This window comes from Vombatus ursinus, unplaced genomic scaffold (assembly GCF_900497805.2).
Source record: "Vombatus ursinus unplaced genomic scaffold, bare-nosed wombat genome assembly UNPS02014826.1, whole genome shotgun sequence".
Lineage (NCBI taxonomy): Eukaryota > Metazoa > Chordata > Mammalia > Diprotodontia > Vombatidae > Vombatus > Vombatus ursinus.
Genome location: NW_020954604.1, coordinates 11,327,866 through 11,352,563, shown reverse-complemented (window position 1 = coordinate 11,352,563; position 24,698 = coordinate 11,327,866). Strand labels below are relative to the sequence as shown.

Sequence of the window (24,698 nt, the reverse complement as noted above, 5' to 3'; positions counted from 1 at the left end):
TGCTCCCTTCTCAAATTTAGAGCTAAAAATGACTCCACTTTCTCCTATCACCACCCAGCCTAAGTCCAGGCTCATTGGCCAACAAATGGACATCGCTAAGAGGCATCTGGCTGAATAGGGGTTTGTGAATGCCGAAGTCCTAGTATCCAGCCACTCTCTTAACTCCAGGAGGAGCTAAGGCAGCCTTGGCCTTGAGAAATGGAAGCTTTTTTGTCTTCTCTGGCCCAAACATTCCTCCGGCCACAGACTGTAGAAGAGCAGAACCTGGCCTTAGAGATTACTTCTGGCAGGGGCCTGCATGGCGCCACGCCCCCCCTCCCCCCGACTCTCCTGACATCCTAGGCCAGGTAGGACCCAAAGTGGACCTTTTTCTAAGGTGGCCACAACTGGTTAAATTTCCCCATAGGGTTGGAATTTAGCACTTTTTGGACCTCGATGGCTAGGGCTGACACTTGGAACAGAATTGAGGGTAGAGTAGGAAGAGAACTGAGACTGGGCATGATTTAAGTGGCTCACAGCCTTGTCCCTCAACCTGTTTCTCTTGTCAATCAATATCTGATACCTTCCCTCTCAGTTTCACTAGACAGGACTGTCCTTTGAAAAAGCTTCACAGAGAGAGCCTATCCCTCTATATCCAGAATTAATTTCATTGATTTCTTCGGCAGAAGTTTGGCCTCTTTCTGGGGTGGCAGCCAGGCTGCCCAATCCTGTGTAGCGAGGAGTTTGACTCCAGTCTGACCCTGAACTTTCCCCCTTAACAGCCAGTCTATCACTGTTGTTCCTTTGGTGTTTCAGCTGGCAGGGTCCCTTCCTCCTCTCCTATGTGCATAACATGCTCTCTGACCCCTGCCCTGCCTCCCCTCCATCCATATCCTGGAATCATTGGAGGACCTGATAACACAATGATTGTTCTGTGTCTGTTGCAAGCCCTGCCACCCTTGACCACTTAGCATTTGAGTACATCCCTCCATTCCCCCTGCCTACCCCACCTAGTTCTGTATCCTGCTTCCACCAGATTAAAAAAAAAAAAGTGATGTTGAAGCCAAAACTTCAAGCCAGTCCTCACTCCAAATCCAATGTTCTAAAGATGATGCTATGCTGGTTCCATGCCAACTCCCACCCCCTGAATCTCGAGCCCAGCTCACCCTTATAGACCCTACTGTCTTGGGCCAGATCACCAGTGCTCTGGCGAAGGCAGAAGCTAGGAGCTGGTTTGCTGTGTTAGACATATGGAATTGGGCTAATTGCTTTTCATAATAGCTACCTCTAAGTATGGGGATACATGGGGTGGGAAAGGGTTGTGAGGTGAACTGGAGATAGGATATTATGATCTGACCTAACTGGTTTGTCAATCCATCCCCCTTCTCCTAATCCCTTATCTGTGTTCCTGCTTCATGCCTGATGTCTAAGTGGACAAAGATATAAAGGACATAAAGTTAGCTCCTGACACACAGTCCAATCCCTCCTAGCTGAGATCTTGGAGATTTACTTGTTTGCCTTTCCTTATCTCATCCTTGGTTCCCGGAAACCCAGAAGTTTCTCTTCCCATTGGATACCTGGGATCGAGTTGGAGGGGAGACCTCCCACGACATGCCCCTCTCTTGCTAGGGGTTAGGGAGATGGGGTAGAAGGAAGGCCATTCACAAGACCTGGGAGGTCAGAATCAGCTGGTTCCTGGCTCTGCGAGAAGAGCAGACGGGGGTGTGTCCTGGATCTTATCTGCCATTGGACACGTTAGGCGGGCTGGGCAGAGCCAGGGTAGCCTTATAAGTATTTCGGCAGGTGGCTGAGGTGCCAGGTGGAACTGACAGGATGGTAGACAGTGTGTATCGGACCCGCTCCCTGGGAGTGGCAGCTGAGGGGCTCCCAGACCAGTATGCTGATGGGGAGGCAGCACGGGTCTGGCAGCTGTACATAGGTGACACCCGAAGCCGTACAGCTGAATACAAGGCCTGGCTCCTGGGGCTGCTGCGCCAACATGGCTGCCAACATGTGCTTGACGTGGCTTGTGGCACTGGGTAAAGCTGGGGAAAGGACAGGAGGTAGGGGTGGACACCAGGGCTACAGAACTATTAAGCAAAAAGGTGCGGAGGACAGGCCAGACCAGAATGCTCCTGAAGCAGAGGGGAGCTAGGTGGAAAAAGCAGGTACCTGCCCAGGCAGACTCACCGGGAATTGGAAGATACCTCTTTAGGAATAGGAACAGGGAAAACAGAGTGGGTGAGGGTGGCAAAAATGGACATGTGAGATAGGCATGAATTGTGGGGATGTACATAAGAGTGAAATGGAGTGAGCTGGAAGTGAGGGCATGGTGGGAAACAGACTAGAAAGGTGTCAAAGGAACTTTCCAAAAGTAAAATGGGCTGTCTCTCTGGTGGTTGTGAGAAAGAAAGTCACTTGAGTCACTATAGAGGGGAGTCATGCTTTGGGTATGGGTTGAACTGGATGACTTCTAGGTTCCTTTCCAATTCTGAGTATTTTTGATTCAGTGAGTTGAGTAGTGTGTGTGTGTGTGTGTGTGTGTGTGTGTGTGATCAATGTCAGGGGTAACTCATTCACAAGTATTGGGTTCCTCCTTCTGGTTTTTCTGGTCCCCAGTTCTTCCTTTGACCCTCAGCCCTCATTCCAAAAATGGCCTTCCTGTCCTTACTCTTCCTAAACCCTGCTTGTCTCCATCACTCCTCTCTACCCTTTTGCCCTCTCCCTCTAATCCATTTTGTCCTCATTCTCCCCACCTTCCCTGGCCCATCTTCTCTTCCCTTCCCCCTCCCTCGATCCTGTCATTGCCTGCTGGACCTGGCACAGGGTGGACTCCATCATGCTAGTGGAAGAGGGCTTCAAAGTGACCAGTGTGGATGCCAGCGACAAGATGCTCAAGTACGCCCTGAAAGAACGGTGGAACCGTCGTCACGAGGAAGCCTTTAACAAGTGGGGTATGTGGGACCAGGTGACGATCTTGGCATAGGAACAGAGGGGCCATACAAAGAACTAGCATCCTTCACATGCTATCCTCTGAAACACACTGAACTAGGTGAATTCTAGTTCTGGTTCTGCCATTACCTGCTGTGTGATTCTGAACAAATCACTTTTGTCTGGGCCTTAGTTTCTTCCTTTGTAAAATAATGGTGTGGGAATAAGTAGAATAGTGGAGCAGCAAGGGAGTAAGGTGAATTTGGTGAGGAAGACCGGGGTTGGAATCCTGCCACAGGCTCTTCCTAGCTGTGTGACCCTAAACATCACTCGGGTGGGGACCCTGCAGCCTCAAGGCCCCATGTGGTCTTCTAGGTCTTCAAGTTTGGCCCTTTGACTGAATGTACACTTCACACAACAAATCCCCTTAGTAAAAGGATTTGTTCTACAAAACTTGGACTCAGTCAAAAGGCTGCACCCAAGGATCTAGAAGGCCACATGGTCCCTAGGCTGCAGCAGGTTCCCCACCCCGGAACCTTTCCATGCCTCATTTTCCTTCCTGTAAAATGGCCTCCAAGGTCCCTGCTAGCTCTAACCCAAAATTCTATGACCAGATGATCCAACTTTCCTTCTAGCTCAACATTATGAGTCTGCAAGTAAGCATTTGTGGCTTCTTCCTATTTTCTAACCTTTTCTGCTCATAATTCATGCCTTGGTTTTGTTCTGGTTTGATTTCTGTTTTTCTCTTCACTGTAGCTTCTCTTCATGGGCTCTTGTCTCTTAAGGTCAGTGACCTATGGGCTTAGTGTCTCTTTCCGAGGTTGACCTCAAAGTCAAATCTTCTTGAGGCAAACCACAGGGATCTGCCCCTTGCCCTTAGCTCTCAATTCTTCCAATCCTCTTCATTTTTTTTTTCAACCCTCATCATTTCCCCTGAGGTTTGGGTCCCTAAACTCAATCATGCCACTCCTTCTTGCTTTGGTAGCATGGTACTGGGCATCAGGATGATTTACTTTTAATCCTCCATTTGCCATTTACTCAGCTCTGACATTGGGACAAATCTTTCAATCTTCTTGAGCCTCAGTTTCCTCATCTGCAAATGTCACTACTAATCACTGCCCTGCGTGTTTCATAAGGTTGTTAGAGGGACTGAAAGAGAAAACAATAATGTGGAAAGTGCTTTGCAAACTAGAAGTGCTATCCAGATATAAGGAGGCATTATTATTCTTGTCCTGTTTGACCAGGGATAGTCAGATGTAAAGACTAAAACCCAGCAGGTCAGGCAGCCTCTTATGGGGTAGGGGACAGTAAGCAGTCACAGCCATCTGCTTCCTGCAGGTGTGACAGCCCAATGAGAATCAGTAGGGAAGGAGAGGGGTAAGGAGACCTGGACCTTGTGGCAGAGGAAATAATGAAGGGCATGGTGATTATTCCCTTCCTTCCATGGCAAAGCAGCTCCCTCTCCGACTCCCCCCAAAGGTATAGCTTTAAATAGTAGGGGGAAACAGGTGGTAGGGTCTGGGAATGGGAACCAAAGGAGTAACAGCAAAACTGCTCTTCCAGCTCTCCTGGATCCTTTCCTGGAACTCTGCTTGGAGGGACCAAGGGTGCTCAGCAGCTATAACCTATCTCCCACAGATCCCTTCTTACTGGCTCTGCCCTGCCCCAACCCTCTCTGTGGGAGCCTTCTACTTTTGTGTCCCTAAATACTTACCTTAGTCCAGAGGTGTGCTAATGTTTAATAAGCTCTGGAAGCTTACACTCAACACCCTTTAAGGTTTAATCATTGTTAGCATTTTCTCCATCGCTTTCATAAGTCTGTACAATCAACAAAACAATAAACCAAATCCAGATTGGTGTCATTTGCCAATTTCTGGGTTGTGTTTATGCTGAAAATTTAACAACAGCCAGTGGGAGCTCCAATATACCCTATGCCTTATACCCTTGGTAGGATTCATGTATGTCTCTCCCCCACCCCCAGAAAAAGAAAAAAAAGGAGCCCATGTGGCTGCTGGCCTTCTCTTCAGGACTACAGGGTAAAGTCTGTGTTTAGGTTTGTTGACCAAGGTGGAGCATTTCTGGTTCCCATGGAAATGGTGCCATCCTCTTCTCTACTCCTCTATTCCCTCAGTCATTGAAGAGGCCAACTGGCTGACCCTGAAAAAGGATGTGCCTCTGCCAGTAGGGGGTGGCTTTGATGCTGTTATCTGCCTAGGGAACAGTTTTGCCCACTTGCCAGATTGCAAAGGTGAGAAATGGGGTTGCACCTTTTTTTTCCTCAGGTTACCTTCCCAACAGATTAGTCCCCCTCCCAATTACTGATTGCTTCCTTGACCCCTAAGTTCTATAGCCATCCCCTTAATTATATTTTCTCCCCCACAGTCCAGGTCTCCTTACACACACACACACACACACACACACACACACACACACTCTCACTCTCTGTCTCTCTCTCTCTCTCCTTAGAGCAGTCTGCCAAGACTTAATTCTCATTCCTTGTGTCCTTCCCTGTCCTGGGCCCAAAGGGCCAGTAAGGGTGAATCAGGGAAGAGAGGAAGGAGCTGTAGCAGTGAGAATCTCTTTCACCCCTTGTTCTGAGCTCAGGTGACCAGAGTGAGCATAAATTGGCCCTGAAGAACATTGCAGGCATGGTTCGGCCTGGAGGTTTACTGGTCATTGACCACCGAAACTATGACCACATTCTCAGCACTGGCTGTGCCCCACCTGGCAAGAACATCTACTATAAGGTGTGGCTCCTGGGAGGGGAGGGGTGGATGGGTGTTGAGCAGCAAAAGTCATAGAAGTCAGTACTGCAATAAGAGCAAATGTAGAGAAATGAGGAGCTAGGAAGGGGGGACAGTTAATAAACATTTATTGAGTGTGCCAAGCATTGTGCTAAGCACTGAGGATACAAAGAAAGGGAAAGCCAGTCCCGCTCTCAAGGAGCTCACATTCCAATGGGGAGACAACCTGTGATTAATTAGGTACACAGAAGACACATAGAGTAGATGGAAGGCAATCTGAGAGAGGTGGGCACTAGCACGTGGGGAAATGGGAAAGACCTCTGGCAGAAGGTGGGATTCGAGCCGAGGCATGAAGGAAGCCAGGGAAGCTAAGAGGCTGAGGTGAAGAGCAAAGCATTCCAGGCCGAGGGAGCCAGCCAGTGTAGAGGTACAGAGATGGTTGATAGTGTTGTATTGAAGATCTATGAGTCTACAGGCTGGGCTGTAGTTTGTTGAGGGGGATAAGGTAGAAGAATGGAAAAGCAGGAAGGGGCTGGGGTATGAAGGTGCTTTATGTGCCAACTGGAGAACTTTTTTTTTTTTTTTGAGGCAATCACGGTTAGGTGAAACAGCTAGTAAATGTAAGACTGAATTTGAATTCAGATCCTCCTGACTCCAGGATGGGTGCTCCATCTACTTCGCTACCTAGCTGCCACAGAACTTTATTATTTGATATTGAAGTAACAGGGAACCACTGGTGCCCACAACGCAAGGAGGTAACATGGACAGAACCATACTTAAAAAAAAAATCACTTTGGCAGCTGAGTAGAGAGATAAGGCAGGAAGATGAACCAGGATACTGCAGTTAGTTGTGGCTGTGTGGAAAAGGGACATATACAAGAGATGTGGTGAAGGTAGAAATGACAAGACGAAACAGATTGTACATTATGGGGTGAGAGTGATAAGTTGAGGATGACATCAAGGCTGTGATCTTGGCTGACTGGAGGACAACAATGTCCTTAAGACTAATAAGGGAGTAGGGGCAGCTAGGTGGCGCAGTGAATGGAGCTCTGGCCTTGGAGTCAGGAGGACCTGAGTTCAAATCCAGTCTCAGACATTAACATTTACTAGCCGTGTCACTCTGGGCAAGTCACTTAACCCTGATTGCCTCACCAAAAAGCAAAAAAAAAAAAAAGACTAATAAGGGAGTCTAGAAAAGGGAGGGTTTAGGGAGCAAGTTCTGTTTTAGACATGCTGTTTGAGATGATGTCCAAAAGATAGTCGCTGATGCAGACTGAAAATGGATATACAAATCTGAGAGTCACAGAATGATAGATTGTGAGCTAGAAGGGGTATGAGAGGCCACCAAATCCAAACCCTTCATTTTATAGATAAGTAAACTGAACCATAGAGAGGTGACTCTTCAGTGTCACACAACCAATGTCTGAATTATCTGCAGAGATAAAAATTGAGCCTATGGGAGCAAAAAGATCACTAAAAGACACAGAGCAAAGAATAAGAGGGCCCAGGACAGTCTTGGGGGACACCCAAGTGGGACTGAGCATAAGTGGATCCTTTAGAAGGAGGCAGTAGAGTCCTAGGAAATGGAAAGAGGAAATACACAGGAAGGAGGTAATTTATAAGAATTTCTATAAAACAACCTATAAACAAGGTCAAGATTTTTAGAAGGGAGTAAGCATGAGGAGGCTTGGGGTGGAAGGCACTGAAAGCTCCCTTTTCTGCTATTCACAGAGTGATCTCACTCAGGACATCACTACATCAGTGTTGACAGTGAACAACAAGGTTCACATGGTTACCCTGGATTATACCATCCAAGTACCTAGTGCTGGGCAGGATGGCAGCCTTGGCTTGAGGTACTCAGGCTTCTTTAAGAGGAGGGAGAGGGTGAAGTTGGAAGCTTGGCCTCCCCCAATTCTGGACACATTCTTCTGGCTCATCTTCCTCCAAGGTTTCTAGGCAATTTTCGGGTCTAACCTGAAAGCCTACTGAGGAATCCCCATCCATGTCCTTTGCCCCTATGCTCTCCAATCTGTTCTCTCTCTAGCTTCTCATGCCTGTCTACCCTTTGGTCCTGTTGCAGTAAATTCCGTCTCTCGTACTATCCTCACTGCCTGACGCCCTTCACAGAGCTTCTCCAGGAAGCCTTCCAGGGGCAGTGCCAGCATAGTGTCTTTGGAGACTTCAAACCTTACAAGCCTGGCCAATCCTCAGCACCATGCTACTTTATCCATGTGCTCAAGAAGACTGGCTGAACCACCACCAAAGCATTTCATAAACCCACCAAAGTCCTTCCAATAAATAGGATGAACCTACAAGGGAAAGTCCAGAATGGAAGCTTGTGAAGTCCTGAGCCGATGATGTGCCCTGGGCCTCACCTTTGGTCTGGGGACAAATAATATAGAATTAGTGCCTTTTCTGTTTCTATGTTTGTGTGTTGAGAGCCCCTGCCCTCCCCTTAGGCCACTAAGACATCTTTCAACTGCCCCCTCATCAGCTCCTCTCCAGATCCAGAGCATCCAGACCCTCAAAACTTGTATCCCATCCTACTCCCTGGACAGAGAAGAGAGAGCTTGGGAATAACTGGTGTGGGATTTGAATCATGGCATGGGACTTTGGACAAGTTACTTAACTTTTTTTGAGGACTTGGTTTCTTCATCTGTAAAGTGAGGAGGCTGGACAAGATTTTTCGGGTCTCTTCCAGCTATTAATTCTATGATTCCTATTGTCACCTTTGATAACATCCATTGGTCCCAACTTCCCAGGGTCTTTGGGTCCCTGAGCTCCTGCCTCACCCCTAGAAAACCAGAAGAGGGCAGCACACATGTATTTTTGGCTGGAATAGTAGATGGTGACAATGAATACCATTTCTATCCTCAGGGCTGAGTCCCCAGGACTCTTCCTCCACCTTCCTTTCTCTATGCCTGTCCCACCCAGGCCAAGCACACCTCTTTAAAATGTTTTACTGATATCTGAAAAAACAAACAAACCATCACTGCCACTTCCCACTGACTTTCTCTCCAAACAAAGCACTCTCCATAGCAACAAAACACATAGGCCATATCTGAAAAGATGTCTCATCTCACACCTACAGTTCCTGACCAGAAACTGGGGAAAGCATGCTTCACCCAGGCCTCAGAAGTGATGACTGGTCACTCAACAGTAATGTATGGGGGCAGGATCTGAGCTCAAACTTCAAAACTGGGCAAACACTGTAAAGGATGAACTTGGGACAATAGGATTTTCTGTCAGGTCCTATCACTCCCCACCTACCCAGGTCCCTGCAGCCCTGACCTCTTAGTTTGGACCTCTGGTTTGGCATTTGGTCTTCACACCCTTAGGTGACAGTTACTTCCCTCCACAACAAGGTGGCAGAGCTGGGCAGGGAAGCTTCTCCAGGTTGGGTGGCCTAAAGAGGACTGACTTGCACTGCCCACTCCAACTGGGTCACTGATTTTGTTCCAGGGCTGGTAGAGAGGGTAGGGCTAGGGGTACAGCCCAAAGGGATCCTAGCAGGCTGCAAATTTGCGCTGGATGTGCTTGTAACGGAGTAGCTCCTGCTCAGAGACAGACGGCTGTAACCGGGCAGCAGCCTGGACTAAGTCCTCCATGGTAAGAAGCAGTGCTGAATTAGCTGGCTCCAGTCCTGGGGGTGGGGGAAGAGAAAGAGAAGGAAAGTCAAGGAAGGAAGTCTTGCTCTCCCTCTTAACTACGGCTGACAAGAGGGGAAAGGAAAGTAGAAAGGACTAGAATTTCAGCTGCCCTTGGAGCTTTAGGCCTATATCAGGAGCTCCAGATACAGAGAAACATAGAGAGAGCTTCCCAGACTAAGGCCTAAACTGGACCTGAAAATAGAGGAAGGCAGGTACTCAAGTATTCTGTATGGAGCATGGAATGGGGAACTGTTGTCTCATCCTCCAGGAAGCTGTAGGCTCTTTAAAAACCCTAGAACAGGTGACTCAGCCACCTTTCCTTTGGTCTACATCTAGCGGCTCCCTCCTGTTTTCTAACCTTGATGTCTCCCACGGCCATTTCAGCCTTCTGCAGCTCACGGGTGGGACTCTGTAGCTGTGGTTTAACCTGCCTGGTGGGCTTCTCCCTCAATCTCACTGAGCCTAGGGGTGGGGAAGATCCTGTCCTCACCATCTTCAATGTCCTGGACCCTTCGCTTAAGTGCTGCTGTCACTGCATCAGTACAGAGGGAGTACAAATCAGCACCAGTCAGCTGGGCTGGGCATCGGTCCAGGACGCTCACTAGGTTCACAGAGGGCTCGAGCTTGAACCTGGAATGGGGAGGTAGGGGGTGGTAGTGAGCGGATGGTCATGGTTTTGGAAAGCATTCTTTTTCTGGAACTAATCCTTGGCTCTCCAAGGGATATCACTGACCAGCATTAAGTAGTAGAGTAGAAATTCAAAACCCAGGTCCTTTACTGCCAAATCTGTAGCACTTTCCATTACACCAATACTAAAGCGGCTCACTCAGGCACTGACCCTAACCATCCCACATTCCCTAGGCTATACCTTCGTGTGATGGCACTGAGAATCCGAAGCTGGGAAGCCCGATCTTCACTTGGCCCCACAAACACCAGCTTGTCAAACCTTCAGAGAGATCAATGGTCAGGGTAGGGTATTCAGCTAATAAATCCTTAGAGCCCAACCAAACAAGTGCTATATACCCCAACCCTATGAGCCAGGCCTGAGCTCTTGGGAGGTTAGTGGACTGTAGGTATTGCCCGATGGGCAGCTGATACCCATGCTAGGTAAGCCGGGCTCTGCGAGGAAGTGCAGAACAAGATGATCATGGGAAATGAGGAGTTAATTGGAGGAGACTGAGTTTCTCAAAGAGATAGAGGGTTAAGGGATAGGAACAAACCTGCCTGGCCGCAACAGTGCAGCATCTAGGAGATCAGGCCTATTGGTAGCTCCAATTACAAATACTTCTTGTCTGCTGTGAAGTCCATCAAGCTCAGCCAGGAGCTGGGAGACCACCCTGAATGAGTAAAGGTAGAGAATGAGATGGTGAGAGCCAGGGGCAGGGAGCAACTCAGTCCAGAATGTTTCCCCACTCTTCAGATCTGACTCCTTTTCCACAATGGCAGATCTTGTCCAAAGAGTCTCTTATCCTCATCCCCTGCTCCTCATCTCCAGCCCCTTTTGGCATCTCTTGAGCCCCTTTCCTTGATCTATGTGATCTGCGGTCTACATTCTCTCTTTCTCAGTTCTTCTCCCTATTACTTTTATAAGAACCCAAGAGAGTAAGACTTCTGCTCTTAAACTCTGACCACTGGTGATCCCAGAACTTGACAATGTGATATCCCTAATCCTTCTGAAGCTCCTAGAGCAGGTGTGTTCGGCTACCCATCCTCAATGCCTCCTATGAAATCAGTCTCATTCCCTGGTTCAGGATGACCCACCTGTCCATCACACCGCCAGAATCCCCACTTCGCCCCCGACTTGGAGCCAAAGAATCCAACTCATCAAAAAAAATGATGCATGGGGCAGCAGCTCTAGCCCTGGAGAACACTGAAAAGGAGAAAATGAGGATAAGAGGGAGGGAAGGCAACAGGCTAGAAAACCGGGAGAACCAAGGCCTGAAGTGGAGGCTTGGTGGGGATGGCGCTGGAGCTTACCCAGTCACTAAATCTGCCCCTAAGAATCTCATTTTCTGGATAGGATCACTGAATTAAAGACTTTTAATTTTCAAGAAACCTCCAGAAATCTAATTCAATCTCCTTATGTGGCAGGCTAAGAATCTGAAAATCAGAAAGGAAGTGACTTGTCCAAGGTTACACAGCTAATCAGTGGCAGAGCTAGGCCCTGAGTCCAGTGCTTTATCACACTGCCCTTTAACTGATCCTTGAAGAAAGGGACTAGAAGGGAGCAGCCTTGACAGGAGGGGAGACAGGACAGGGCATGAGGTTATGACTCTCACTCACCTTCCCTAACGTTCTCCTCACTTTGGCCCACATACAGACTGATGAGCTCAGGACCTTTCACACTGGGAAGAAGGATGGACATAAGTAGGTGGCTTCCCCAATACCTCCTGGCTCTAGCCCATTCGAGTGCCCAGCCTAGAGTCCTCCCTTCCCCTCCTCCCCACCATGTCTACTATCCCTTGTTTCTACCTGAGGAAGGTGAAGCTACATTCAGTGGCTACAGCCTTTGCCAGGAGGGTCTTCCCAGTGCCTGGAGGTCCATACAGCAGAAGGCCCGAGCGCCTCAGCCCCAGGTCTAGCAGCTCAGGGTGTTCCAGGGGGAGCTGAATCGTTTCCAGGATCTCCCTCTTCACGTCCTGCAACCCTCCCACATCCTGCCAGGATACTGCTGGGATCTAGAGGATGGATGATAGGAGGCTGGAGGCATTTTGATTGTGTATCAAAGACAGAACTAATTTCTTCTTAAAATAAAGTCTGGAATCCCTACCTTGGGGGCCCCAATGGCCTGAGAGTGAGCCATCTGGAGCTGTTCTAGTGCCACCCCAAAGTCCTCTGCCAGTATGGGAAAGCCAGCAGTACACAGTTCCCCCTCATCTTCCTCGCTCAAGCTGCCAGCAGCCATCACACTGAACAAGGAAAGGGCGAAGGAGAGAAAAAGTATGACTCAGGACTACTAGGGCTTTGAGCCTCTGTCTCTCCTTAGTGTCTTAACCCCTCCTCTCTGCTTAACCTTCTCAGTTTCTTGTCTCCTCCTCCTTCCCATACTCCTTTTGCCCCTCACCCTGTCTGGATCCTGGCGCAGGCTGCTCGGCTGCTGTAGGCCAACAGGGCACAGAGATCACCCAGCACAAAGCCCTGGGGAAGGTATGAGTGAGAACAAGGATAAGAGCTGTGGGAGGCAGGTAGAATGTCTTGCTTCTACCACCCCCCAGTCCTCCTTTCAGATGCTCTGTGAAGGAGATGGGTAAGTAAATTTTCCTTGGCTCCAGTCGCCAGAACTAAGAGCCATGGGGAATAGCACATCTAAAACTTCTTAACTGGATCTGCCTTAATGTGGAATAGGCTATCCCAGAATGCCCCCCTCATTGAGAGCTATGCATTCACTCATTGAGGACATTGTCTTGGCTTCTATATGAGAAGGCCTAGCCAAGCTTTGAGCTCCTTTACAATTATGAGATTCTATGCCTTGATGTCCATCAATGCCCTGAGAGTTTTCCCATTTCAGTTCAGAAGCAAGTACCACCTCATACCTGGGGCTATGGGATTGAGTGCCCTACCAAGGAAGGTGTGGGGTCCTGTGCCCTTTAACCCCTGACCCTCTCTCCCTCGGACTCACTGCACTCCTTCTTGCCAGCTGGGCTAGATTCACTTCCTGGCCCAAAGGGAGGCGGGCAGTTAGTGCCTGAAGGATGCTGAGCCGATGCTCCTCTGACAGCATGGGAACTTCCAGCTCGTGAGGAAATGCTACCTGCACGTCAGGGGGCACATTCTGGGGGCAGCTTGTAGTAGCAACAACCAGCAGAGGTAGCGAACTGTGGAATGAGAGGAGCAGGTGCTACAGCATAGTGGAGTGAGAGGACAGGACTGAGTACTCCAAACGCACTGCTGCTAGTATAAAGGAGGAGGGGGGTAGAACCAGGGAAAAGAACATGAAGACTCCCCAGGATGGACTGTGCTGAGAACATTTTCTGAGTGTCCTGGTTCCAGCCCACCCCAAACAGACTGAGGATTCCCCAAAGTGGCAACTGTCTCCCTGCTCCTCTGGACATCCCCATAACAGTTATCACACGACTAACCCCACTGCACAATGGGCACTAAGCACACAGTGTTGACTAACAGGACCTCAGCCAAACAGTATCGAGGCAGATGAGTGTATTGACGGGGAAGGGGTGGGGACGAGAATGGTATTTAGCCTCTTGCCACCCCCCCTTAGCTTAGACCCCAGAGTTCAGTCCCAGGTTCCCATGATGGGTCTGAGGGGATACCTGATGAGGGGATCCTTATTCAGAAGAAGATGTCGAAGCACAGCTACCACATGGGCATCCTCACCCAGCCCATCCCGTTCCCAGCCCAGGAGTTCCACACTTCTCAACAGCAGGACAGACGGGCGGCAAAGTTGAGCCCGGGAGAAAGTGGCCCGAAGCTTGCTCTCCACTGCTGCACTAGTGTCTGCACACAGCCTTGAGCAGTCTGCCTGTGGAAAAACATAGGCGTGTAAGGGATGGCCCACAGTGAAGAAAGGGATGGCCTTAGGGACTATTTTAGGCATTCATGACATTTTTCCAATGCAAGCAAGAGAAAAAGGACTAGTACATATCATGCTCCACCCCGACTCTGCTAAACTGGTGATATTACATAGGCTGGTCACCAAGTCCTTGAAGCCCCTTCCACCTGGAAGGTCCACCCTGTCAGGCAAAGGTCCCACCATAGCAGTGGGAGAGGCAACTAACTCTTTGCACTGTCTTTACCCAAAGGACGGTGGGCACCCTCACCTTGAATAAGTGGAGCCCAAGGCGGCCACAGGCAGCAGTGATGGCTGTGGTCTTTCCACTGCCCGGTGGCCCCCGCAGGAGGACACTGCTGGTCCCTGTCAACAAAGAGCCCCTGCAACCAGAAAAAGCTAAATTTGGACCCCTGTCTGTCCTATGCTTTCTCAAACTTTTCTCTTTGAACATGTACAAGATAAAGACTCCCTCAAAAGAGTAACAGAAATAATTCCTGTGCCTCAGAGTAAGTTTTCTCATTTGTCCCCTCTCAGGAAGAAGGCCAAGGGGCTTATCTTCCTAAGTTTGTGCTGGCTCAACTTCAGGAAGGCTTGCTGAACACTCTGGTCATCTGAGCCATTCTGGCCAATGTGACCACATCCCTGTCGTTGTTGCTCAGTCTTTTTTTTTTTTTCCCTTCAGTTGTGTCTGACTCTTCGTGACCCCATTTGGGGTTTTCTTGGCAAAGATACTGAAGTGGGTTTGCCATTTCCTTCTCCAGCTCATTTTACAGATGAGGAAACTGAGGCAAACAGGGTTAAATGCCTTGCCCAGGGTTGCACAACTAGTAAGTGTCTGAGGCCAGATCTGAACTCAGGGAAATGAGTCTTCCTGACTCCAGGCCCAGCACTCTATCCACTGCATCACCTAGCTGCCCTACCACATTCTTGACCCCTCCCACAACTCCAACTCAAAGCCATCCTTCACCTAAGGTCCAAAGTCTCTCTTACCCAGGATGGAGTCTTGGCCTCAGGATGTCACAGAGTTGTGTCACTAAAGGCTCCAGCCCTGGAGGGGAGAGACTGCTCCAGAGACCTTGCCCCTCTGAAGGGAGCCACGGGACAAAACTCAGAGTAGAACCCACCTGTATGGTAATGAGAGAGGGGCCTCAGGTACAGCATGCTCTGTCTCAGCCTCCCCACTCCAGCCTTCCTCCTCAAAGGCCTCACCAGGTACAAGGATGTATGGCTTGTATCAGCCAGATATGCAGTGATTGGTTCCTCTGGGGCCTCCCCAACAGTTGTCTTCACTTTGAAGAACAGAAAAGGCCACCTGTGGAATGAAGGCAGAGCAAACCCCAAGTTTATACGTGATTGTTGTATTCTGGAAAGGGAAAAACAAATGATACTAACCCCATTTTTTAGATAGGAAAAACTAAATCTAGATTAGTTGTGACTAGCCAATGGACAAGAACACCATTTCCTGACCTTCAACTCAGAGTTCAAATTAGTTTGACCATACAGCATAGGGATACCCCCTACAGTTCTCAGGCTATAATGTCCAATTCCTGTTAGTGATGGGAAGTAAAAATAGTCCCAGAAGACTATGAGGGAAGGGAAGAGAGAGGTTAGCATTTCATGTGAGGAAGAAGCCCTGGTTTCTGTGACTTCTGTGATACTTTGTATTCAACAGTGCTTACAGTAAAAGACTGGAACATAAGACAAACTCTATATCCTTTTTATGATTATTACTCCTAAGTTGAATATCTAATGCATTTTTAACTTGGGATCATAGCTATTCTAAAACATCTTGAGTCTTGACATTTAATGGGAAAAAATGGAAATATGTCTGTATGATCCATGAGGATTACAGGTGTTATAAGACCATCTTAGATGGAGGATATCCTTGATGACCTAATGAGGTGAAAAGGCAAAACTGCTAGAATAATCTGGATACTGCTGGAATGCAAGTGAGTTGTGTTATAGAGCAGGTGAGTGAGAGAAGAGCTTGTGGGCGGCCTCAGTCCTTAGAGCTCCATACTGGGAAGCCCAGAGCTTCTTAAGACTATCCTTAAAGAAAAGATATGAATCATTCATCTCTACTTATCCTAGGGTAAAATAGGCCTCATCCCACTCCCTCCCCACTACAGTTACCTAAGGGGAAAGGAGAAAACTTCTCTTTCCCAAACTGAGCTCGGCACCTCAGAGAAGAGAGGTGAATTGATCAGGCCTCTAACGAAATTGAATAGCTGAGGCCCAGAAACAGAGCTGACACAGGAGTTGCAATCTCTGAGGCCTTTGGGCTCAATTTCACATTTAAGAGTCTGCAGCATTCTTATGGAAAGCCTATTAATTGTCAGGTGTTCAATTTAAGATGTATAGTGCTTACTAGCTGTTCCCCAAACTTGGCATTCCAACTCTAGTGCCACATGTATTTTAAACTTGACATGTCTAAAAGAAAACTCATCTTTCTCCCTCAAACCCACCCCTCTTCTGTACTTCTTTGTTTCTCCCCTTATAATAAAACATTTACATAGCATATCATTTGATATTCATAACAACTCAGTGAAGTAGGTACTATTATTACCCCCATCTTACATATTAAAGGACTGAGGATGGCAGAGGTTAAGTGACTTGTCCCATAGCTAATTAAGCATCTGACGTAGGATTTAAAATTCAGGTCTTCTTGACTCCAAATCTAATACTTTATCCACTTTACCACTTTATCACACAGACATCACTCTAGTTCACCTTGCAATTGGATGTAAAAGGTTTCTAAGGTATCCCTGCCTCAAGTCTCTCCCCACATAGCAGCCAAAGTGATTCTCCTCAAGTGTATGACACTCCCTTGCTCAGCAAGTTCCAGAAGCATTTTAGCATATCTAGTAGCAAATGTGAATTTCTCTGCTTGGCATTTAAAACCCTTCACGACCTGACCCCAACCTACATTTCCAGCCTTATTGTATGCCATTCCCCTTCTTGAACTCTAGGGTCCAGCCACACTGGCCACCTTGCTGTCCTCACACAAAATACTCCTTTTCCCAATTCTACACCTTTACATCAGACACCCCAATGCCTGGAATGAACTCACTTCTTATCACTATCCCTTAGTCTCCCTCAAGACTCAGTTCAACTGCCAGCCTCTGTCTGAATAAAGCCTTTCCTTATCTCCCCACGTGCTCCTGCTGCTCCATCCCCTTCCTCTCCCAAGATTAGCTTGGATAAGCTCTGGAAAGCATCTATTGCTTCATTTTTTGTCTATCTCCAACACCTAGCCCAGTGCCTGGTATATAGCAAGCAACTAATAAATGCTTATTGACTGAATGCACCCCCTCACCTCTACCCTTCTAAACTGCTTAACTCAGCTGCTACCTCCTCTAAGAACTTTCCTGGTCTATGTAGTTGTTGGTGCTTTCTCCCTCAAATTATCCTGTTTCGCTCATATGTGTACATTTCCTAACAGCCTCCTAAATGGTCTTCTTGCCTCAAATCTCTGTCCTCTCCAAACCACCACCCACATAGCTACCAAAATGATATTCTTAAAGCACAGCTGACTAAGGCACTGTTACCTCTGGGAACAAATGGATCCTTCCCTGATATCTAAAGCCCTTTGATCTACCTCAGCTTCAAGCCTACCTTCAGGTTTATCATGTATTACTTCCTCAGTTTAACCAAACTGGCCTTCCTGCTGTAACTCATACATGACACACCATCTCCCTGCCTCTGCACTTGTCTGTCCCTCATGTGTCTTTAACTCTTAGAAGTCCTAGTTTTCCTCAGAGTTCAGCTCAACAGCCACCTCTTATATGAATGAAGTCTCTCCTGATCTCTTAGCTGCTAGTGCCTCCTCTTTGAAATTATCTTGTTTTTACTTTTAATAGACCTATATGCAAACACGATGTGTCCCACACCCTTGCCCCACAAGAGTGTAAGCCTCTTGGGGGCAAGATTTTTTTCTCCATTTTTGTCTCTGTGAATCCAGCACCTGGCACACAGCATGCACTTAATGCTTGTTGACAGACATCGCATACTCAAGTAGAATGTAAACTCCTTGAGGGAAGGGTCTATTTTCATTTTGACTTTGCATCTTACTGCCTAGTACAGTGTCTTAGACATAGTAGGTGTAAAACAAGCGCTTGTTGGATAAATGATCAGTAGCTGAGAAGGACTAATTTTCACACTCCTATTTTTTTATTCCCAAAAGCTGGTCTTACAAAGGACAATGGCGGTAGTATGGTTAAAAAACCCATTGAGAGGAAGTGCGTACAGTGGAGAAGAGAGTACACAAGAAGCTGACCAAGAAACCAGCCCTGCACTGGGCCCTCCCAATACTGTAATGTCTCTCTCTCTCTGTCTCTCTCTCTCTCTGTCTCTGTCTCTCTCCCTCTCCTCTGAGGTCATTCCCCAAGGTCAGTGTGGAGGGCTATTGTCAGACCACCTGACACAGCTGGGCTGTCAGGTAACTGCTGAGTGTAAACACACTAACAAACAATCCCAGCGGAGAGCAAAGGCCAGGACCCAGCACCACTGATAAGACATATGTATGCTGAAGCCACTGCCACTGGGACAGGACACTGGCCTGAATGTCAAAGCACTGGACTCTTAGTCCTGACATACTGACTGACCTTGGACAAATAACCTCTCTAGGAAGAGTGAGGCAAGCTTCATCTTCGATGTGGCTGGTCTAAGGCCCAAGAGTTCCCCCAGACCTGGTTGTGCCACACAGCTCCAAATCTTTCTGCCTTTTAAAAAGCATTTTAACTCTGTTATAAACATGCTATTCAATAAACATTTACTGAGTGCTTACAATGGACAAAGAAAGGCATGGAATTAAGTCCTTTAGTCCAAGGTAGAGGAGGAATGACAGGCTAGGAGAGAAACTGCCAACTCTCCTTTTAGCCAAGTGCCCAAATCACACTTAAACCTGGTATTGTTCTTACCTTATTTTATACCTGGGAACACCAAGACCCGGGGGCAGGCCTAATTCACCCAGGCATGATCACCCAAAGTCAGTAGAGAAAGACTCAGATATGCTGATCCCTAACTCTCTGTTGTAAAGGGTAGATAAATGGAGAAAAGACATTCCCTCAGCAGCAAGTACCATTTCTTCTGGAGGATGGACCCAAGGAACAGCCTGTGTACTCTTTCCTATCTAAACAGATTCCAAGTTTTGGGTTATCTTGTATCATATATATATGTAAGGGAGAGGTAACAACTCAGGAAGACACATGAGGCCAACGATGAGAAAACAGTGGAGTTCAGAATAGAAACCTCAGTCCCAGGTTCAGAAAAGCCATGAAGGCCTAGGCTTTCAAGTAATTCTTAATGTTTCAGTCCAACAACAGACACTATACTATCCAAATTTGAGGGCAAAAGTACTGCAGACTTAGTAGGGGCTTCTCAAGGTGCAGGATGGGGCTACATACCTGAACAGTTTCTCTGGGCTTCGTTCCAAGACATCTGCTTGCCCAACTGTTGGCACACACAGAATATCCCCTTCCTGGACTACCCTGTAAAACAGAAGCAGTCCCAGTTAAATCATAACTGCAAGTTGGTGACATGTTAAATTATCTTTCGGGGGCAAACTGTTCACCCAGAGATCAATCTAGTATGGGAATGGAGTGGGGGGAGGGGGAGAGGGAGATGAAACTCTGGGAAGGTGAAGAAAATGGGAAAGAAAGCAGTAGGAATTTTCAAGAGTTGACTAAGAGATCCAGTGGATTTCTTGTGAAGTACCCATTCTCCTGCATGACAGATGAGCTCTCTTTTCCATTACCTCTCCAGCATCCCAACTGGGATCTCCTCCCCAGTTATTTCCTAAAACACAACTTCAATAATCAAATGGACATGTCTAGATCTGAGATTCAGGAAAGAAGGGGAACAGGACTGATACAGAATGCCAGGCTCTGTTTCTACAAAAGGTAAACATCTTTTTGTTTAGATTAAGGAGCTGATGCTTTGCATCATGATCCTTCATTGATCTTGTGGTCCACAACTGGAAAGGTTGCTGAGACTAGAGTCTTGAAAAGAATGCAGATTCATTAGGGAATTTGAAACTTCTATGAATAGAAGTTCTAGTGAAAATTCACTAGAAAAAGGGACTTCCCTCAACGTGCTGTCCTCCTTCCCCCATGACTTATCTTTGTTTTTCCTTGTTTATACAGAGTTTATCACCTTTTAGATTTGGAGGCAGGGGAAAATCATTGAAGAGACAAATTAGCGTGTCCCATGTGGTAAAGAACCATGTAAAAAGTGACAAAAGAAAGATTTATCAGCTGGAAGAATGTTTCCTGCAAGGATCAAGAAGGGAGACTTTCATCTATTATCTATCATCTGTCTCAAATTTGAAAGGTGGCAGATTTTAGAGGAGAGATGCTTAGGACTATAGTCATATGGCTCAGGTCAAGAAAATATTAAATATATAGTCAACTCTTTATTGCCAATCTTTGAATTAACTTATTTTTTTATAATCCATATATGATTTTTAATTTCCGATTGGGATATACTAATGATCCCCTAATATTAACTCTTCACGGAATGAAAAATTAACTTAAATATCATCCTAAGTTAATCATAATTAAAATATAGAATCTATTGGGAAAAATAAATAATTCATTGAAAAAAAAATAGATTAAGGAGCTGACCTGGGTGTCTCAAAGTGCTGATAAAGAGCCTGGTCATAGTTGCCACTGGTGCTGTAGTGGGGGGAGGACACAATTTCAATGTGCAGCTCTCTGACAAATGGAGGCCCAGACAGCACTGAGCAGCTTCCTCTGTTCTCAGGACTCCTGAATCCTTCTGAGTATCTCTATTAGAGAAACAATCAACATTTTACAGTCTTCCCCTTACATGGTGACTAGACTATACCCTCTTTGTAGGAGAGGCTGTTGTTTAAACATTAGTTGTATGACCATGGGTAAATAACATCTCTGAGCCTCAGTTTCTTCATCTGCAAAATGGAAGTAATATCTATAGTAACTATCTCATTGACATGAAAGGCTCAAATAAATAATGTATGCAAAACACTTTATACCTTAAAATGCCATAGATATATGAGTTTTTACTGTTATTATTTACTTCTATCCACTAGTCCACCTTTTAACACAACCAGAAAGATGGTGGGTTATAAGACCTGGGAAAGCAGAACCAACCACCTCCAAGACTATCATCCCTAGACTGCTGCCCCCAGGAACAGAAATCCTTCCTAATATACCTACAGAAGCAGTGTCTCTCTCCTCTTTGAATACAGTTTTACTTTGATTCTTCACTTTAGTTTTTAAAATGTCCCCAGTTATGACCAGGCCTCTGAAAATCCCTCCGATGTCCTCAAGGAGTTCTGAGCTAGTAGAAGTATCAGGTCTCAATAGATACTTGGGGTGTATTTAGTTTCCACCTCAACAACAGCAGGTTGTCCATGTGATTGGTCTGAGAAGGAACTCAAGGTTCAGTTTATTCAGGATAATGGCGAAATGACAAGATCTCAGGGAGGTTGTTGGGGCTCAGCAGAATTTTTAGCATGAGAACTGTATGTCCTGTATGCTCTTCTCCCTTCAAATTCTTTCTCTGCCCACCTAAAGGACACTGCATAATCCCTAAGACACAGGATCACAGATTAAGAGGTTGAAGTGAGTACAAAAATATTTATAGCAGCTCTTTCTGTGGTGGTGAAGAATTGGAAATTGAGGGGATGCCCATCAATTGGGGAATGGCTGAACAAGCTGTGGTATATAAATGTAACGGAATACTATTGTGCTATAAGAAATGATGAGCAAAAGGACTTCAGAAAAACCTGGAAAGACTTGTATGGACTGATGCTGAGTGAAGTAAGCAGAACCAGTAGAACAGCCATGTTGTGCAAAGACTAACTTTCATAGACTTAGCCCTTCTCAGCAATGCAAAGATCTTCAAAAGTCTCATGAAAGAAAATGCTATCCACATCCAGAGAAAGAACTATGGAGTTTGAATGCAGATCGAAGCATACCGTTTGCTCTTTTTTTCTTCCATTTTGTTTTGTTTCCTCTTTCTTGTGGTTCCTCCTATTGGTTCTAATTCTTCCTTAAAATATAACTGGTGTAGCACCCGCCCTGAAGTCTGGAGGACCTGAGTTCAAATCTGGCCTCAGACCAAACACTTGACACTTACTAGCTGTGTGACCCTGGGCAAGTCACTTAACCCCAATTGTCTAAAAAGAAAAAACAAATATGGCTAATGTGAAAATATGTTTAATAGGAGTGTATATGTAAAGCCTGTATCAGATTGCATATCCTGGGGAAGGAGGGAGAGAAAATTTTAAAACTCAAAATCTTACAGAAGTGATTGTTGAAAACTAAAAAGAAAATAAAAAGGTTGACCTTAGAGATCACAGCATCCAAGTCCATCATTTTACAGAGAAGGAAACTGAGGCACAAAGAAAAGAAAATATTAAGACGCACAACTGGGATTCAAAGAATAGAAAACTCAGCTATAGATCCAGAAAAGGCATGAAGGCCAAGGTATTCAAGTAATATTTAGTGCATTATTTCAAAAAACAAAGACACCATACCACACAAACTCCAAATCCACGACTCTTTTTACTGGGCCAAGACATTTCTCCTTTCTGACCTCGAATACCAATTATTTTCTGTGCCATACACAGGGATACTTAATTATACTGCTTCTTGCAGAATAAGTCTATCTTGAGACAGTCATCTCAATAAATACAATAAGCTATAAAACTCCTAAAAGCAGTAATCTTCCCAACTTCTCAGACAATATTAAGCACACTGCAAGTGAGGGTTCTGGTTGTTATTCATACACAACAATTATAACGTGAATTTCCAACTTCCACCTGAAGAGCTCTCAAATTCTGGATGTATATGAGTGTGTATATACGCATGCTATATGTCGATATATAAATTCTTCACACCTTAACCCCTTATTAAAATATTAATCTCACTGTACAGAAATGGAAACCAATGCCAAGAAGCTGGCTCAGGGAGACCCAGGTGTCTTGTTTCACATCTCAGTAAAAGTCAAAACTGAGCTGTGGAGAAGGGACCTCCTGGTCCTTACCTGAACGCTGAGCTCCCCGATTTCCAGGGGTTCACAGGAGAGATTGAAAGCCAGATTGGCAGGCACCAGGGCCATCCCGTCGGCGAGGGGTTCCCCCAGCTCCGGGGACCCGGGTCCCAGCTTCTCGGGGAGATTCCAGCGAGGGTCCTGGACCTGCACCTTGGCTAGGTGAGGCCGGGGGATTGGTGCCCCTTCCCTGACCGGGGTCACCCACACCCACTCTCCCTGGAAAAGGCCGAGGCCCCGCAAGCAGCTCCGGCTGACCCCCAGCGCCTCCCCGGCCCCGCCCAGGATGCCCCGCAGCCGTCGGGGCGCGCTTGGGGCCGCGAAGGAGGACACCACGGGCGGGGCTGGCAGCAGGGGCCGACTGTCCCCGGGCAGGGGGCCCCCCTTGGCGGCCCGTCCCCGGAGCTCGGTCACCGCCAGCCGCGTGCCGGGGCCCAGCAGCCCTTGCAGCGCCGGCCGCGTCTCCAGCACCCGGGGCCCGAGCGCAGGCAATGCCTCTCCGCGCCGCACGAGCACCGGCCCGGCTCGCGGGCCCGTCCCGGAGCCCGAGCCCGGCGCGGCGCCCAGCAAGGCCCAGCCCAGCGCCGGGGGCCGCCGCACGGGCCGGGCCCGCACTCGCGCGCCAGAGCCCAGCGCCAGGAGCCGCAGCAGCGTCCGGCTCACCAGCAGCTCCGGGGGCCCGGGCTCCGGCTCCGGCTCCTGCTCCGGCCCGGGCCCCTCGCCCGGGCCCTCCAGCGCGGCCACCAGCAGCGCCGGCCCCGTCGGCCCCGCCCCCGCCGGCCTCAGCGCCAGCACCAGGCCCGCGGGCCCCGCCGCCGGCCACGGCCCCCCAGGCGGCAGCAGCACCGCCAGCGGAGGGGCCTCGGCCGGGAAGGGCTCCAGGGCTCGCAGCACGGCTAGCGCCATGAGGACAGCGACTGCGGCGTAGGAACGGCGACCGCCGCTTCCCCTTCCGCAGCCGGCAGGAGGAACGCGAAGCGGAGGCACCCGCGGCCGGCCGTCAGAAGCGCCGCTTTCGGCACCCGTAGGAGTGGGAGGGGTAGGAAGGAAGGAGGAGCAGGAACGGGGAAAAAGGTAGTGGGAACTTCTGCGCAGACTCCGAAAGGCGGAGGCGGGCGACTGCGTCGTTGATGTGGGCTTGACGGCCATAACCATGGTAACTGGGGCTGCTAGTGCTGCTCCTGCATCTGCGCCTGTTCCACTGTGACTGGTCTTCCAAGGCAACAGTCCAGTCTAAGTGGTAGTGAGAACCTGTTTGCGGTGCCTGTTGGGCTGGCATTCGTTTCCTTCCTCCCTAGTAGTTCCATTTCTTTTTACCACGCTCTCCCAGTTATCATTTTGGTTTGGACTTTGCCCCTAATATGTCCTTTGTGACTGTTTGCTAGCCGACAAATTAACAAATACATTATCTTGAAGTTTAGGTTCTCTCCATTCTGCTAGGAAGAATGAATGCATGTCTGTATGCATGCATGGATGAATGAATGAATGGAGCATTTATTAAGCTCTGATTCTGTGCTGAGCGCTGGAGACACAAATAGAAAAACAAGATGGCTCATGCTCTCAAGGAGCTCCCATTCTAATAGGGGAGACAACACATATGGGAGGTTTCAGCTGAAAGTCAGATGGAAAGGGCCTATGGTCTTAGGAATAGGGGCAAAGCAAATGTTAATACCTCTTCTTTAATGCTATTCCCACTGATAAACTTATATCAGTGCTTGATGTAGAACCATTTGACAGTACCAAGGACTTTGGATAACAAGAACTTTCATTCCTGGGTCTTCAGTAGCTGTGGCAGTAGCACCTGCAGGAGCAGTGGCTAGGATGCATCTCCACAGGGGCTGCTTCTGAAGA

General features: G+C 47.7%; 2 protein-coding genes across 2 annotated transcripts; one reads left to right on the top strand and one right to left on the bottom strand.

Moving 5' to 3' along the window:
• The first annotated feature begins 1,783 nt into the window (after positions 1-1,783).
• On the top strand, positions 1,784-8,067 carry LOC114024994 (glycine N-methyltransferase). Its single transcript, XM_027838311.1, has 6 exons — positions 1,784-2,018; positions 2,806-2,933; positions 5,042-5,158; positions 5,515-5,657; positions 7,386-7,507; positions 7,735-8,067. The coding sequence occupies exons 1-6, from the start codon at positions 1,813-1,815 to the stop codon at positions 7,904-7,906; spliced, it is 888 nt and encodes a 295-aa protein (XP_027694112.1). The 5' UTR covers positions 1,784-1,812; the 3' UTR covers positions 7,907-8,067.
• Positions 8,068-8,177: 110 nt separating this feature from the next.
• PEX6 (peroxisomal biogenesis factor 6) lies at positions 8,178-23,768 on the bottom strand. Its single transcript, XM_027838310.1, has 17 exons — positions 22,842-23,768; positions 20,435-20,598; positions 19,217-19,300; positions 15,021-15,123; positions 14,802-14,935; positions 14,080-14,191; positions 13,573-13,781; positions 12,924-13,119; positions 12,369-12,442; positions 12,075-12,213; positions 11,777-11,982; positions 11,588-11,649; positions 11,066-11,174; positions 10,525-10,641; positions 10,173-10,250; positions 9,795-9,934; positions 8,178-9,297 (listed from the first exon to the last, which is right to left on the bottom strand). The coding sequence occupies exons 1-17, from the start codon at positions 23,751-23,753 to the stop codon at positions 9,161-9,163; spliced, it is 2,976 nt and encodes a 991-aa protein (XP_027694111.1). The 5' UTR covers positions 23,754-23,768; the 3' UTR covers positions 8,178-9,160.
• Between the last annotated feature and the right edge of the window lie 930 nt (positions 23,769-24,698).